We start from the raw sequence: 14,524 nt of genomic DNA, 5'->3' as shown, positions 1-14,524 counted from the left end.
ATAGAAATCCCTACGGCAAGAACGAAGGAATTCCCAACAATACTCCCACTAGAGTAATCATCAACTCGTAAGCCAGGTAGCGTGGCTCTGCTGCATCATATTAACGAGATATAACATGCCTCCTTGCATTGGTGTCAAACCGAGCTACTCCGTGTCGTTGACGTCTGAGATATCCATGTCTTCTAATGCTTTACTCTCAAGCACACAATCTGGTTCAACCGTCTCGGCACCACCATGCAGGAAAATTCTAGTAAATAGTACATGTTTCCAATAGTAATCCGGGAAAGTTTCAGTCTATTTGCACAAAAGGATTAGGAAATAAGCGACTTTTTCTTCAAAAGAGCGTTCAGTTTTCTCGGCTTAAACTTTGAGCCCACTCTTCATTTCTTTCTAGATTCGCCACTGCTTCATACCCTTGGAAGGCGCATGGGGCATTGTGTGGTCCTCGCGGAGGCAGTGCTCGGTGAATGGTACCGGTTTGTCGTCGAGATGGTCTTCTAGGCCCCGATCCACGTCAAATTTGTTCGGCGGGACAAAATCGACGGAGGTCTGGTGTAGGTCCATGTCATATCCTCTGGGCAGCGAGGTTAAGGTTTATCATCATGCATGTATGCCAATAAGGTCTGCGGCCAGGTACTTCGGATCAGATAAGGGGTTCAACGACGTCGGCTACGGCTCCATGGAGCTTAGTCTCTATGGGGAACGTGCATGAAGACTTCTCGGCTATAATTGGCAAGGTCAGACCAGTTTCAGTAAGGGAGTGGTGATAAGAAGCACGTCCTCGACTGAATTACATGTTGAATTATACGTTTGGCCAAAGAAGTCTTATTTATCTTGGATTCGGTAAAAGATCAGTGGATACCTCTATCACTGTAATTTACATTCCAGTACGATGAACATAGCATTATTAAAATAGATGCATACTGAATCTGTGGATGGGAAGCGGCAGCGGATAATGATTCTCAGGAGACATGAAGGTAGTGTAATCTTTGCAACTTATCGTTTCTTATTCCACTGCAACGATGCTCTTCAAACAGAGATTCATGCTATGATGCAAGACATGATGTTGGCTAAGCAGCATTCTGAAGGGCCCATCATTGTCCGGTTGGACTCTTCAAAGGCTTTAGCGACATTATTTGGTGGCGGCTTAGCTCGTTCAGCATACTAGATGATGTCTCGCGTGTTGCTGCGGAAACCTTGGCAAAACATATGCATAAACAGATGCTAAAAAAACTAAAACTATTGCCAAAAAAAGCTTTCAGAATGTATTTTGAAAACAATAAAGTATATGAAGCATGTGAAAAAAGTTATATAAAAAGAATATTCTATTGGATTGAAGTCAAACGTGATGGCAGTTTTAACCAAAAAAGTGTAACCTGGCCTTACATATATTTGCTCCAAGTTTACAACATACAAATATATGTAGGTCATACTACAAGAATGTGTAACATGACCGTCTATGCCTGCACAAAAATAAGTGGAACAATTAACATGCATGGTTGCTGAGGTGGCATAGTTACATGAATAGATGAGTGCATAACTTGTAACTTATGATCACATGCATGATTTAATGATGTGGCATCGTTGCATGAAGAGAAAAAATAGGCAGTGGGTTGCAACTATTTAAGAATAGAAGATGCTTGTCTTGTAGCTGAGATTAAATCATTGATTGTGGACTGGAAGTTTATTGTATAAAAGCTTAGACGAGAGCAAACTAGGATAACAGATCGACTGATTTTGCATAGTCGAACCAAGTTTAGCACTGTTTTTATGGCTATAGAGAGGATCATCTTGCATTGAAGAACTTGTACATCTTAACTATAACCCTATAATTTTGAGAGAGAAATCCAGATTACAACTCTGAACTACCATCAAAGTCTAAGATACAACCCCGAACTTCAATATGGAATTATCTCTAATATTGAAATAAAACTTCTTTTTTCCTGAAAATAATATATGATGTGGTCAAGCATTCAATGCGACTTTCCCTGGAAAAAAATATATTCAATATGCCTTAGATCTCACATTACGATACCGTTCTCATAACCAAGCCATGGTCACATGCATGCAGCATGGCCGTCGTCGTCCTCGACGATTTCTGACGCGACCGAGCACCAAGTCTACCGTAGTACGTCTCGCCGTGTCCACAACGGCGCTAAGCGCTGAACTGCATCTAAAAAAGGGTTATCCCCCCAGCATTTTCAGAGCGGATGGGTCACGAGCTCATAGAAAACCATACTAGGCGTCAACAAAAGATCCAACACACGAGTCGTACTATCGCGCGCAGCCAAAAACAAATTCCCAGTTCGTCTTGCGACCATGGACTTGTGTACCGTTTCTCTCTGTGACGTGACATTACTGATCTAGTCTAGCAGAGGAAAACACTTTTGTCATCGATGATAATGACCTAAGTAGTACTACTAATTAACAAACCACACGTCAGGCTCCATTTTTCTGCCCTATCGAGCCGATGAGATGGTAATTATCCACCTAATTACTACTCCCTTCATCCCAAAAATTTTATCTTAGATTTGTCCAGATACGGATTTATCTAACACTAAAATGTACTCCCTCCGTTCAAAAAAGCTTGTCCCAAGCTTGTTCCTCAAATGAATGTATCTAGCACTAACTTGGTGTTACATACATTTATTTGAGGGACAAGTTTTTTTGGAGGGAGGGAGTAACTAGATACATCCGTATTTAGAAAAATCTAAGACAAAAATTTTAGGACGGAGGGAGTAGTACGCAGTCTAGTCTAAGCACTATGCGTTGCAATGTGAGCGCAGTTGCACAAACCGGCTAATCCAGGACTTTGAGCAACCTAGCTAGGCAACAACCAAAAAAAAAGATTATTATTTTTGAACACAAGAGAACTTTATTGATGATCAGGTGCATTTTACAGAAAGAAGCATGAAGGGACTCATGCTAGAACCAGAAACTATGTCCGTGCCAGGACATTGACCTTGATCTGCTTGTGTACATAAGCAACGAACAGCTAAGGACCTTGTCTGAATCCGCAAAGCTAATCGAGCTTGATGATTCAGCTTTTACATTGTTGCTTCTGTTGATGTGAGTGATCTTGTTACGATTAAAAGAGGGAGAGGTTTGGATCTCTGCAAGGAGAGGTCTGTTCTCCCAAGATCCTGGAGCAGCAAATACCGTTGATGACCTTGCCGCGAAACTAACACCGAGCAGTCGGTGCAAAAGTGAGGGTTCTGAACCTGCAGAAGATCTGCTAACTTTGTAGCTAGGAGCAGCCCATAAGTCGCAGCCTGGAGGGGTGATGAAACTGGACGCGAAAGCGCAGAGACGTGTAGTTGTTGGAGGTGCCGATTGTCTTGCATGGTGATGATTACTCCTAAGCCAGCATGACCTAGCTCTGAATCTGTGCGTCTCTCCCAGGCTGTGTCGCAAAAGATGACATTCCCTGCAAGGTTATTACAGTCATGTGTATGCGTGGTTGTTGAAGAAGCCTGCAACTGCTCTTGAGCTTTATCGTTTTCTTGTTGTTGAGCGAAATTCTTATCTTCTAAATTGGTTGCTTGAATTATTGCATTTGCTGCAGGATACACCTGGGAAGGCCTGCATAATTTGTTGTAAAATAGACAGTCGTTCCGAGCTTTCCAAAGACACCATAGAAAAGTATAGAGAGTAGTCAAGTTTATTTGTGGATGTTGAGATGTAACCAAAGCACAAATCATATCAGGAATAGAATGATAATTTTCAGCCAGAGGTTCCGTTTTAATAAACCAAGAATAGCAAAACTATGCAGCTTTAGAAAAAGGGCAGAGAAACAACATATGCATTTCATCTTTTAATTGTCCACATCTAGAGCAGTTTTCATTGATATGCTTGGAGTACCTACATGCCCTCTTACCCGTAGGAAGTGCTTTCCTAAGAAGCCTCCAAGCGAATGTCCGAATTCTTGGTGCCATTTGCTTATCCTCCCACACCTGATTAAGAAGGGAAATGACCTGCATAGGAACAATGTTAGGCCTTTGCCTTGGTAGATGCTGAAGATTGTCGAAGCAGTGCTTGTAAGCACTTTTGGAAGAGAATTCACCTGCAGGAGTTAGTTTCCAAACCAACATATCCTTACCATTTGCATTAATAATAGGAGTTTGTAGGATGGTATTAGCCAATTCATGAGTGAAAAGAGAATTGATCAAGTTTGCATTTCAATTCTTTTGATCCGGTATCCAAAGATCTGTAACTTGAGCAGGGTAAGAAAAAGATTGTTGTTGAATGACAAGATGATCATAAATAGTTTTCCATCCGGAAAACCAAGGCGAACTCCAAACGTCAACAATTAACCAAAAAAAGAAGATTGAAGCGCAGAGAAGAGACAAGAAGTTGAATTCTGGTCTACAAGAACTTGAACGCATGCCACGTGTGGGTTTGAACGGTAGTTTCCCACACCGAAGTAACCGAGGGAGCCAGCTAGGCACTGTCGCCACACGCTCCATCAGGCAAAGTCTACTTTCTCCGGAGCACCGACCGACCGTTTTTTCTCTTTTGATGACAACCGGAGCTGCACCGACCGAATAGCTCTGGCAACTAGTAGCACTAGCTAGCAGTTGGCACCACGGAGCTGGCGGTGCCGCGGACTTGTATGGTCTCCACGGGAATTCTCCAAGAGCGTGTGCAAACAGGTCGGTCGATCGCTGTCCACCGGCACGCCGGACGGACGTGACATCGACCACCTCACCCCTAAAAGCTACCGTGGCCTGCCCAAGTGCTTTTCTCCCGTCGGGCCGTCACGTACGGTGTGGTCTCTCGACTCGACGTGCGCAGTGCGCTGGGTCGTGCGCACGCCCGTGGAAAGTGACCAGGTGACCGGGTCGACGCCGCTTCTTGCCTCGGGACGGCCGGGATACCGTTTTTGAAGACCACCAACTCGTCCTTGCATCCTCCCAAAGGCTAAGACGTCGTGAAGAGGTTGGAAGATTTAGCTTCATAAGAATGGGGACACAGGACCGGAGAAGACCTTGGGCAGACCTTCTACAGATATACCAAGCATTGGTCTCTAGTAGGTCTACCCGAAATATGTTGCACGGTACTGAATCCACCCCTTTGATCGGTGATTCCTTGGCGCGTCAAGTTGTGCACGTGGTGTTCCTTCCGTTCGTCAATGTCTTCTCCCAACTTTCTACCACCAAAATGACATGTCAACGGTCCTCGTGCAAAACGTTTTCTAAGCACGAGTTCCTCTTATTGACAACGGAGAGAACAGACCACTGAGATCAGACATTACGGATACGGCACAGCTTCTCCTACCATCACCGGCATGACCACCCCAAGCACCCAGAAGCATGCACCTACACACAAGATGAATCAAAATGTCTCAAACAAATTAGAATAGTCCGCCTTCATGTTCCGAGTTCCGTTCGACAGTCGTGTACCAACATCACACCAAAAAACAAAATGATACGTTACAGGGGAGCAACAGCTAGCACCGTAGCAGTCTAGCGCCATGTATGTTATGCGGTGTGGTTTTCATGGCAATGCAATATGATAGAATCCCTACAGGAAGAACGAAGGGATGCCAACAACACTCCCACTAGAGTAATCATCAAACCCGTAAGCCTGCTGCATCATCGTAACCAGACATGACATGCCTCCTTGCATTGGTGTCAAACCGAGCTACTCGGCGTCCTTGACATCTGAGATATCCATGTCTTCTGCTGCTTTGCTCTCAGGCACACAATCTGGATCAACTGTCTCGGCGCCACCATCAGGCTGCTCATCCGATCCATCGTCACTCTTCAGGTCGGGCTTCCCATCATCAACTTTTGGGATTTTGAGCCCGAAACGAAACGAGATCCTGTCAAGCAGCTCCCTCCCATCCATGGGGGTGACCATGACGCACAGATTGGTCTTTCCTTTCCAACAAACAACGGCGATTGCAGAGGGATCCATGCCTATGGACTCTAGATCCTCATGCCCTGGAATATTCATAAACATGTTCAGTTGCCATCAAACTGTGATAATTCACTTTTAATTTAAGGCTCAAAAAGGAAAGGAATGTGATGTACCTTCACGCAATATTACGACACAGCAACCTTGTAGCAAAGCTGAAGCTTGCTCACCGAATTTTGCATCCACAAAATCAGGGAATTTAATGATTCTGTACTGTAAGAGGTGCTGAAAGTCTATTGCAGATGCATATAGAATCTGTTTGGTGATGTAAGGAAGCAGCAGAGGCAATCCCTCGGATGATAGCCTAAATGTGCATGGCGAACCCTCCTTTGACGACTGCCTTTCCTGAAAGACGAGGGATGGGCAGAAGATGGTACAAGTGTTAATTGTAAATAAAGTTTGCTCTTCTGACAGAAGCTAGAAAAGGATAAACAGCAGACATTAGTGGGACACTTACAAATATCTTTAAGCCAAGTGAGGTAATTTTCAGCCGCTCGCCAACTTTCACATTGAGGTCCAAAACTTCTGTAACTGATTTTGAGACATAGTATATTCTTTTGACATGATTAGTATCAGGGTTCCTAGTCACAAGATGGCCTTCAAGGGTAAATGAATCCTTGATGCCGTAGAAAGATACTATGCTTCTGATTGTCGCTTCGTCTTTGAAAAATATCACAGGATCAACCCCTCTCCATCTGCCTTGGTTCTGGGTCTTTCTCTTATCTCTCCTTGTCGCTTGATCATTTTGCACCTCACCAGCAATCACCTTAGCTTCCTCAGAGCTTCTATCTTTTGAAATTTCAGCATCCATGTCTCTGTTTTGTTGCTCAACGAGAACATGGCTATCATCAACCCCTGGCTGCTGAACTGAAATTTCTTCAGCCGGCACCTTATCTGATCCCTGACCATTAGAACATTTCAAAGCCTTGTCTTTCGAGGTACTGTGCTCACCTTTCATCACTTCTACCACCGGACTCTCTGAAATTATGTTCATTGTATAGTGTACTTGAGTACTACGAACCAGTATCTACTACTCTATGAGATTTGATGCAATAATAACTGAAACATATGGAATAGATGGACGAAAGAAATACCATTCAGCGGAGAGAGTTTCTGAAGGACTGCTATAAAAAATGCTCCACTGTTTTGGTCATGAGGAATAATTCTCATGCAACGATGCAGTGGTAAATTTGAATGCTCTGTAACAATGGAGGTTGAATCTGTTTTTTCATTTGAGCCCCTTGAAACTTTAACAGACTCAGATTCATCTTGTTCTATCTCTTCAGTCTTGCCATTGTCACCGTTATTGCTGTCATCAGTCGCTATCTTCGTTTCTTGTTTTCCCTCTACGATACCCCCTGACTCACTCATATCTGCATCGACTGCATCTATGTTGACCTCAACACTGCCACCCGCCGTACAGCTGTCCGTGGTAGCTTTACCCGAAGGGAACATACTTGGCAATATTGCATTCTTCCTGTAGTGAAGTACATCTTTATGACTGCCCAACCAAGACGCTCTATCCCGTACCTGCAATACTTGGAAAGAATCACAGAAGGGAGCAGAGTGCCAGGAATTATGCAATGTATAGAGGCCAATATGGGTAGAATAATTTTGTTAGAGAACATCAAGAACAAAGGAATAAAATGCAAACTAGTTTCCAAAAACAACAGCAGCAGGGCAAAGCAAAACATCACTTGCTACACGATTGTCCTTGCACAAGTGTGGCAAAGGCAAACTTTCATTTTTTTTTAAATAATTATGGAAAGGAATTATTCTTCTTAATAGAACATTGATAAAATTGGGACATCTCTCCTCTTTACATAACCATTTTTACACCTCTTTAAAAAACTTACAATGCAAAAAAGTGAAATTACATTTATAAACAGAAAATGCTTGAGATGTACTCCACTTTATGACATGTGATTGCAAGTCCTATCTCCACTTTATCCACTGCACACTATGTTTTGATTATTGTTAGTAAATAAGGTGCCTAATTAGACCATGAAATAGAAGATGATCAACATCTTACATGATCTGCTTGTACTAGACTCCCCAAAGGATGACAAGTTACAGGTTCACAAGAAACCAAGACTAATTACGAAAATAAACACCTGATGGGCAAAACAAAGTGCTATAAACAAGAAAATATGCATGATATAGATATATGCACACTAACCTTCCAAGTGCTAAGTCCAGGACGGCGGATCAATTCAGGTAGCTCATTAGAAACATCAAGGAGTTCAACAGAATCCCCACATCTCCGCAGAATCTATACAGTTGAAAATAATGAGCAATGTTACAACAAGACATACAAAACAACTATACAAAGAACCTGCAAAAGGCAATATGCTGAAAAATGAACATGATTTAATCTCAATGCATTTCTCTGACAATTAACTTGCTGTGCACTGAACACGATTTTATGATTTAATCAAACTATTCAAATTTATACAAATAAAAAGCCTCACCAAATCAAACATGAAACATTAGTATATTATTAAATATCAGAGAGAGAAGTGAAGCAACAAAAATTACCTCACCAACAACAGCTTCATTTTCAACAGGATTCATTGAGCATGTTGAGTAGACCATCCTTCCGCCCACTTTAAGCAGTGCAATGCCTGACAACAAAAATACAATCTTAACTTCTTGAAGTAGCAAATCATTAACAGGGCACCTAGCATATCATCTATCCGTTATAGTTGGAAAGTGTCAGAACCATCAAAATGAGAGCAAGATTATATATCACGTGATTGATTGCAAAAGAAAATCGAAACCAGTATACATATCTTGATAATGTATGCATCTGACAAGAGTTTATAAGATATCTTAACAAGATCCTGGATCCTAAGCAGTATGTTATCTCATGTTCATCATGTGATCAAATACTCAAATGCCAATAGTGAATTGTGCAAGGGAACCAAAAGAGTGACATAGAATGCTTCAGTACATTTCAAAAACCAAAATTTTATAACAGAACCAACTTAACAATTCAGCGAAATGCATATTTGATAATGGTGTAAGTATCTTTCAATCCTTACCGCGCATTGCTATTTCCACTTGGAGACGATGAAGTCCATTTCCCATGCCGATATTCCTGGGTAGCCAATTCAGTAGATAAGGAACTAAGGAGAAAATGAAAGCAGCAAACAGGCTAAATGGTACAGTATTTACCATGTTCTCCACATATCAGGAGCCTTACGGACAGTTCCATCACCACTACATGGCACATCACACAGAATACGATCAAATTCCAACCTCTGCGGCTTGGACTCGTCTATGTATGCTTCTGGACAGAACTTTGCAAGACTACAGCCAGGAAAATTTTGGGCTTCATGATTTGTCACTATCAGGTTGGCTGTGCACATTCTCTTCGTCTGATGAATAAGAAGGTTGCATCTTTGCACGTCAACATCATTAGCTACCACCTGAGTACAGAGTAGAAAGTGCAAAGTATTAATAACAGATGATAAATCAATGTTTTCTTTTCAGAATTGATAGAAATTGTAAATAACTATAGCTGTAAACGTTATATGTAAGATGGCGAAATCCACCATGGCAGTTGGAAGCACTCCAGGCTTTGTTGACTGGTGGATCATCTCAAGTAACTGGAAAGTTTTAGACCCTGGAGCGGCACACACTGCACAAGGTCACAAAATTCATGATATATTACCATATTACAGAAAATTTTCCTCAACTAAACACTGTATCAAATACTTGTGAATAAGTTTAAGCCAAAACAACCTGAAAAGAGAGCGCTTAAATGAAAGATTCAGCTACCTCATGGACAAATTATGTAGCTATAAGTTGGATGTTATTTATTTTTCTTTTCTGTTTTGACTTATTTGCATTTATACAAAAAAACTCATTCTAGAACTCTAAACCCTTTTTCGGCACCTGTTTTATCAGGCATGGAGTTACAAACCGGATTATGGGAGTAGCCAAAGTTAGATCGATTAGGCAGTTCAAAGAACGGAAAGTTTAGTATGTAAATTGCACACCATCAACATGTGTAATGATAGATAAATCATAAAACATACTGTCAAGAATATGATGGTCAGGTTGCACATTCAGAAACAAAGGTGGGACCTGCAAAAGCAATATACATCGTTTAGACAAGAATGCCCCAACATATGTAAGGCATCACAGATAAACAATATAGGGCATCTTCGAAGTAAACATAAAGCACTCACCATGCTGACAGCCTCTTGCCTGGTAATATTACCAACTTCATTCTCTTGCTTCAAGAATTCATGGAAACTGGAGTCAAAAAATAGATGTTAAATCAACAATGATGTCATTAGAATATAGTATAAGAGCTTCCAGAGTTACAATTTCTAATGGCAGCACATTGTTGAGCATGCCAATGGTTACACAATGTTATTCTCCAAAGAAATTTGGGGGTGGGTGACAAACAAGGTCGTCCTTGGCTTTTGCAATATGGCTTCATGCATCAGATTATCTAAGGCACTACAGGTCGACAGCTACTCTATCAATTCAATAAGCACCCTAAAAAAATCTTATGAGAAACTTCAACAAGAAAATATAGCATCAAATGCTATACACAATATGACATTACAAGTTTCAAAAGAGGTAACTGACAAGTTTCGGTGAACCGTTAATTGTAGAATTACGAGGCAAATCACTGAAGAAGCCAGTTGATTGATAACTGATTCATGAGAGATTTCACTTGATTCGGTCAATCAGATTAAACAATTTGCATTTTATTAAACAACGTTTAAGGTGGATGAGTGCATCACTTTATGCGAAAGAAAATTGTGAAGTTTAAATATATTCGTTTGTATGAAACACCAGCTTAACAAGTAGTCAAGTAGCCTATACTGCACACTGTTGGCAAGGTACATTTAAAATAAACAGCATTCAGTACAAGGTCGGTTTACCTCTCAAGCGCCTGGTTTCTCCTCAGTTGCATCCGGGAGAAGTTCAAATGCCATGCAAGATTGCCAGGGTACCAAGCCAAAGGCCGAATAGCCTCTTTTTCATGGTCATCATTGACCTGTCCATGACAAAAGTATTATGAAATAGAAAATATCAAGGGCATAACTTAAATGTATGCATAAGTTTTTAAGAAATTACCTCAGTCTCTAACGACTTCCTGAAGTCATTTTCTAATTGTGAACAAATGTCTTGACAAAACTGAGAGCTGGGAAGCAAATAAAAACCTTTAGCTCAATACAATAGAAGAATCAAACATTAAAAATAAGAATTAAGTTATCAGAATTATACCTGACATAAAAGAGAAGTAAAAAGGGTCCCTAATACAAAGAGTACAATTTGCTCTAACTATTAGGTCAGTTGTTTATATTCTTGCAAATTAAAAACACAGGAGAAGGTGACAGATGTGTTCGTAATTAAGTGGCTGATGAAGCAAAGCAAGTAACCAGCAGGCAAAGCAGAACAGAATCATATCATCCTTTGATGTCAACAGAGTATATACCTCCATGGAGTCAAGTCCAAAATTTTGCCAACAAAACACAATAGCTATCAATTGACAAACAGTGAGCAACAGCCAGAATGCCACATATGCTTACAAACTAAATAACACCAATTTATTGAAAATATTTATGAAACTGGATCCTCTTGCAAAGAGTAGTGCAGATTCCCCGAATAGAGTGATTGTTCGGAGGAGGAGGCAGATCAAACATGTGGTTCTCGAGAAGTTAGCTGATCTTTCACCTAGTTGATCACAGTTAACAACCAGGTAGCTGGTCTTTCATCTAGAACATAAACGTGCCAGGAGGTTCCTATTTCAGAAATAGTTCTCAGGATTGACAAGGAGGTTCTCCTTCAAATACGGTATCACTGGTATGCCACAATTATCAATAATCTGGTATGTTGGTTCATACACGCTAACTGTTACGTGGGGGAACTCCTATGCAAGGAGGAAGCGGCTGCCAGCTGCTGCATCCGTCTCAGAGTTTGACAAGGCAGAGGGCAGAGCATAGCTGCTCTCGACTGGAGACTAAAATTAGGAAAGTCTTAGTTCAGAAAATTTAGTAGGTTTGGTTTTTGAGTCAGTGTCCAATCGTGTTGAGCCCAGGCCTTGCAAAACATGTTTACGTTTCAGAGAAAGTAAAGTTACCTCGCATTAATCCTAAAAGCGGCTGGCAATGGCTTCCGGAGCATGCTCATGAAGGCATCCCACTCTTCCTCAGGAACAATTTGCTGCCCCTGCAAGGTATACACATATTTACATTCAGTAAGAATCTAACAGAAGCCACATCAGCAGTTTATAAGTAATGCTACATCCAGTTGAAAGACAGCGCAAGGCATTCCAGAGATCAGTACTCAATACGTTAATCAGCAATCTAGATAGAGCTGCACCCTACAAATAATAGCTTATATTGACACATCCGCACTACAACAACAAATCATCCCGCTCTAAAACGAAAGATGCATGAAAAATCAAAGGGCTAGCACTGCTCCATGTTAATGGAGAAAAAAAATGTCAAAAAGGGAAGCTACGCGTGATCTGAACCAGGCGTCTGCACCTTGTAGTAGGCCTCGAAGGCCAGGTTCTCCGTGGCGAACGGCTGCCAGCCGTTCCCCTCGCCTCCTTCGCCGGCGGAGGCGGGAGGGCGCCTGGGGTTGTCCTTCCAGACGTTCTCGCGCTCCTGCTTGAAGTGACGACGCTGCGAGCGCCCGCGCTTCCTGCCGCCCCCCATCTCTCCCCTCTAGCGCACGCTCCGCAGCTGCGGCGACCCGTCAGCGGCGGCGCGGAGGGAGGTGGCGGTGGCGGTGGCGCGAGCGAGGAAGGTTTGAGCGCCTGCGGGTTTGGTGGTGAGGTTTAGGGAGTGGCGGCGATGGAGGTGGGAAGAAAGGCGAGGTCGCGAGGGGTGGGGAACGGTTAGGCGGGCCCCGGCTGGGCTCATTGCGAATCGGAGCAGCGCGAAGTGATCTATGGGCTGAAATTCACACCAGACGCCTAATGGGCTTACTAGTTTAAAGACCTGTGGGCCGGAATCTGTGGGCCCATCTCCGCGAGATTGATAGGCTCACACTGTCGGTCGAGCCATTCCTCTTCTGCTCTCCCCCGCCGATCTGCAGCTTCTCTGCCCCAACCCCCCGCCGATATGCATCATCCTCGCCGCCGTGACCTTCCAAGGAAATTAGGCGCCTTTCTCCACCTCCCGGCCAACCTCATCCCGCCACCGCCGGCGGCCACCGTGAGCGTAGGGGGCGTGCATCGGCACGTCGCCGTCGCCCCCACGCCACGCCGATGACTCCTGCAGCAGCGAAGGGCTGTCGGAATGCAGAGAGTTTACGATGGCCTGTGAGGAGGATTCTTGCGCGGTATTTCAGGGGAAATCGAGAGCTTGAGGCCTCAGCTGGATGAGAAGTTGAAATAACTACAGTACTGCAAGAGGAACTTTGGACTTTGGAGTTAAGCTGACTCAGAGTCCAAGGAGATGAATGAGGGCTTGGAAAAGAATGTAAGCTTTCTTGCATGTTTCCAATACAATAATGAAACTAAATTCATCTGTGTATGCCCGCTAACTCACAGAAAATATATGTATGGGGTTTCTGAGCGACTAAAACCGCAGAGTATAGAGCCATATATTTATGTTCATTCCGTTTTTCTACCCTCTAGAAAGTAAGCACAGTTACTAGCAGGTCGTAGAAGTTAACAGATAGTGAAGGGATATGAAATATTTTTGTGATTTAGACCTGAACTGTCTTTTTTTTTGCCATCATGCCATGATTATTTGCGTTCATATGTAATACGTTCAAACCATGATGCCGTTCTGTCAAGTTATGGATGCCACAGAGCTGATGTACCTTCTTCTGATTTACACTATAGGATTTGTTACGTTCTCTGACCATGTGTTTTTTTATTTAGATCTTCCATCATGCATTCTGCATCCATGAATATTTTCATGATTTTAGAATTACTTTCAGTTGACTCAAAACGAAATAAGAGAAGTGAGCTCTTCAGAGTAAAATGTATTTGTCTGGTAATGTAGTTCGCTGCAGTTGTTCTTGCTAAGAGAAAGTTCAGTTCGTATGCCCACCTTATAATGTCTACGTCATACTTCGGATATAGATAGTAGTAAAAGCCCTGTGCAGTTCCAATTCCATGCCTTGTACCCCTTAAAAAAATCTACTGAACTTTCTACCCCTTCAAAAAATCTACTGCTTATATAGTTTACAGATGATCTTAAATGCAAATGGTAACAAAAAACAATGATAAAAGATTAGGCATCCAATAACAAAAGTAGAGAGTTAAAACCCGACTTCAATAAACAAGAGCCATAGCCGGTAATTGCGCGAGAGGAAGGTTACGCCCGCGGCTGCACGCTCTCCTCTGTCTTGGCTTGCCGGCTGTCACCCCCGATGCCCCAACTCCTGTCCGACTTTGTGGTCGCTGACGCCTCCCCGTCCATTACCTGCTGCCTCCTCCCACTGATCCTGGCCCGCCTCCTCTAAGATATTGCCCCTAGCATCTCCCACGTTCAGCTTGGTGACGTCCCGTTAATTCACGATTCAGTAGAGCTTCGAGGGAGAGCTTCGTCAGCACGACGGCGTGATGACGGTGTTAATGAAGCTACCGACGCAGGAGACGGTTTAAGTGCCAACACAT

The 14,524-nt window shown here is 42.7% G+C and overlaps 1 protein-coding gene and 1 pseudogene across 1 annotated transcript; both read right to left on the bottom strand.

Annotated features, from left to right (window-relative positions):
• Nucleotides 1-2,885: 2,885 nt before the first annotated feature.
• Nucleotides 2,886-4,091, bottom strand: LOC147971869 (uncharacterized; annotated as a pseudogene).
• Nucleotides 4,092-5,330: 1,239 nt separating this feature from the next.
• LOC125509634 (uncharacterized) lies at nucleotides 5,331-12,767 on the bottom strand. Its single transcript, XM_048674650.2, has 15 exons — nucleotides 12,435-12,767; nucleotides 12,026-12,114; nucleotides 11,020-11,086; nucleotides 10,824-10,939; nucleotides 10,116-10,182; nucleotides 9,963-10,011; nucleotides 9,477-9,562; nucleotides 9,097-9,350; nucleotides 8,964-9,019; nucleotides 8,458-8,543; nucleotides 8,099-8,191; nucleotides 7,014-7,449; nucleotides 6,377-6,897; nucleotides 6,036-6,264; nucleotides 5,331-5,945 (listed from the first exon to the last, which is right to left on the bottom strand). The coding sequence occupies exons 1-15, from the start codon at nucleotides 12,606-12,608 to the stop codon at nucleotides 5,644-5,646; spliced, it is 2,625 nt and encodes an 874-aa protein (XP_048530607.1). The 5' UTR covers nucleotides 12,609-12,767; the 3' UTR covers nucleotides 5,331-5,643.
• Nucleotides 12,768-14,524: the final 1,757 nt, after the last annotated feature.

This window comes from Triticum urartu, chromosome 5A, assembly GCF_056163025.1.
Source record: "Triticum urartu cultivar PI428250 chromosome 5A, HENAU_Tu73, whole genome shotgun sequence".
Lineage (NCBI taxonomy): Eukaryota > Viridiplantae > Streptophyta > Magnoliopsida > Poales > Poaceae > Triticum > Triticum urartu.
This window is presented reverse-complemented; position numbering and strand designations above follow the sequence as displayed.

Excerpts from the sequence above, each read along its gene's own strand:
- LOC125509634 (XM_048674650.2), bottom strand. The coding sequence starts at position 12,608 with ATGGGGGGCGGCAGGAAGCGCGGGCGCTCGCAGCGTCGTCACTTCAAG. Across the intron at positions 10,183-10,823 it reads AGAAACCAGGCGCTTGAGAG|TTTCCATGAATTCTTGAAGC; the intron begins GTAAACCGACCT and ends TTTTGACTCCAG. Across the intron at positions 10,012-10,115 it reads GGCAAGAGGCTGTCAGCATG|GTCCCACCTTTGTTTCTGAA; the intron begins GTGAGTGCTTTA and ends TTGCTTTTGCAG.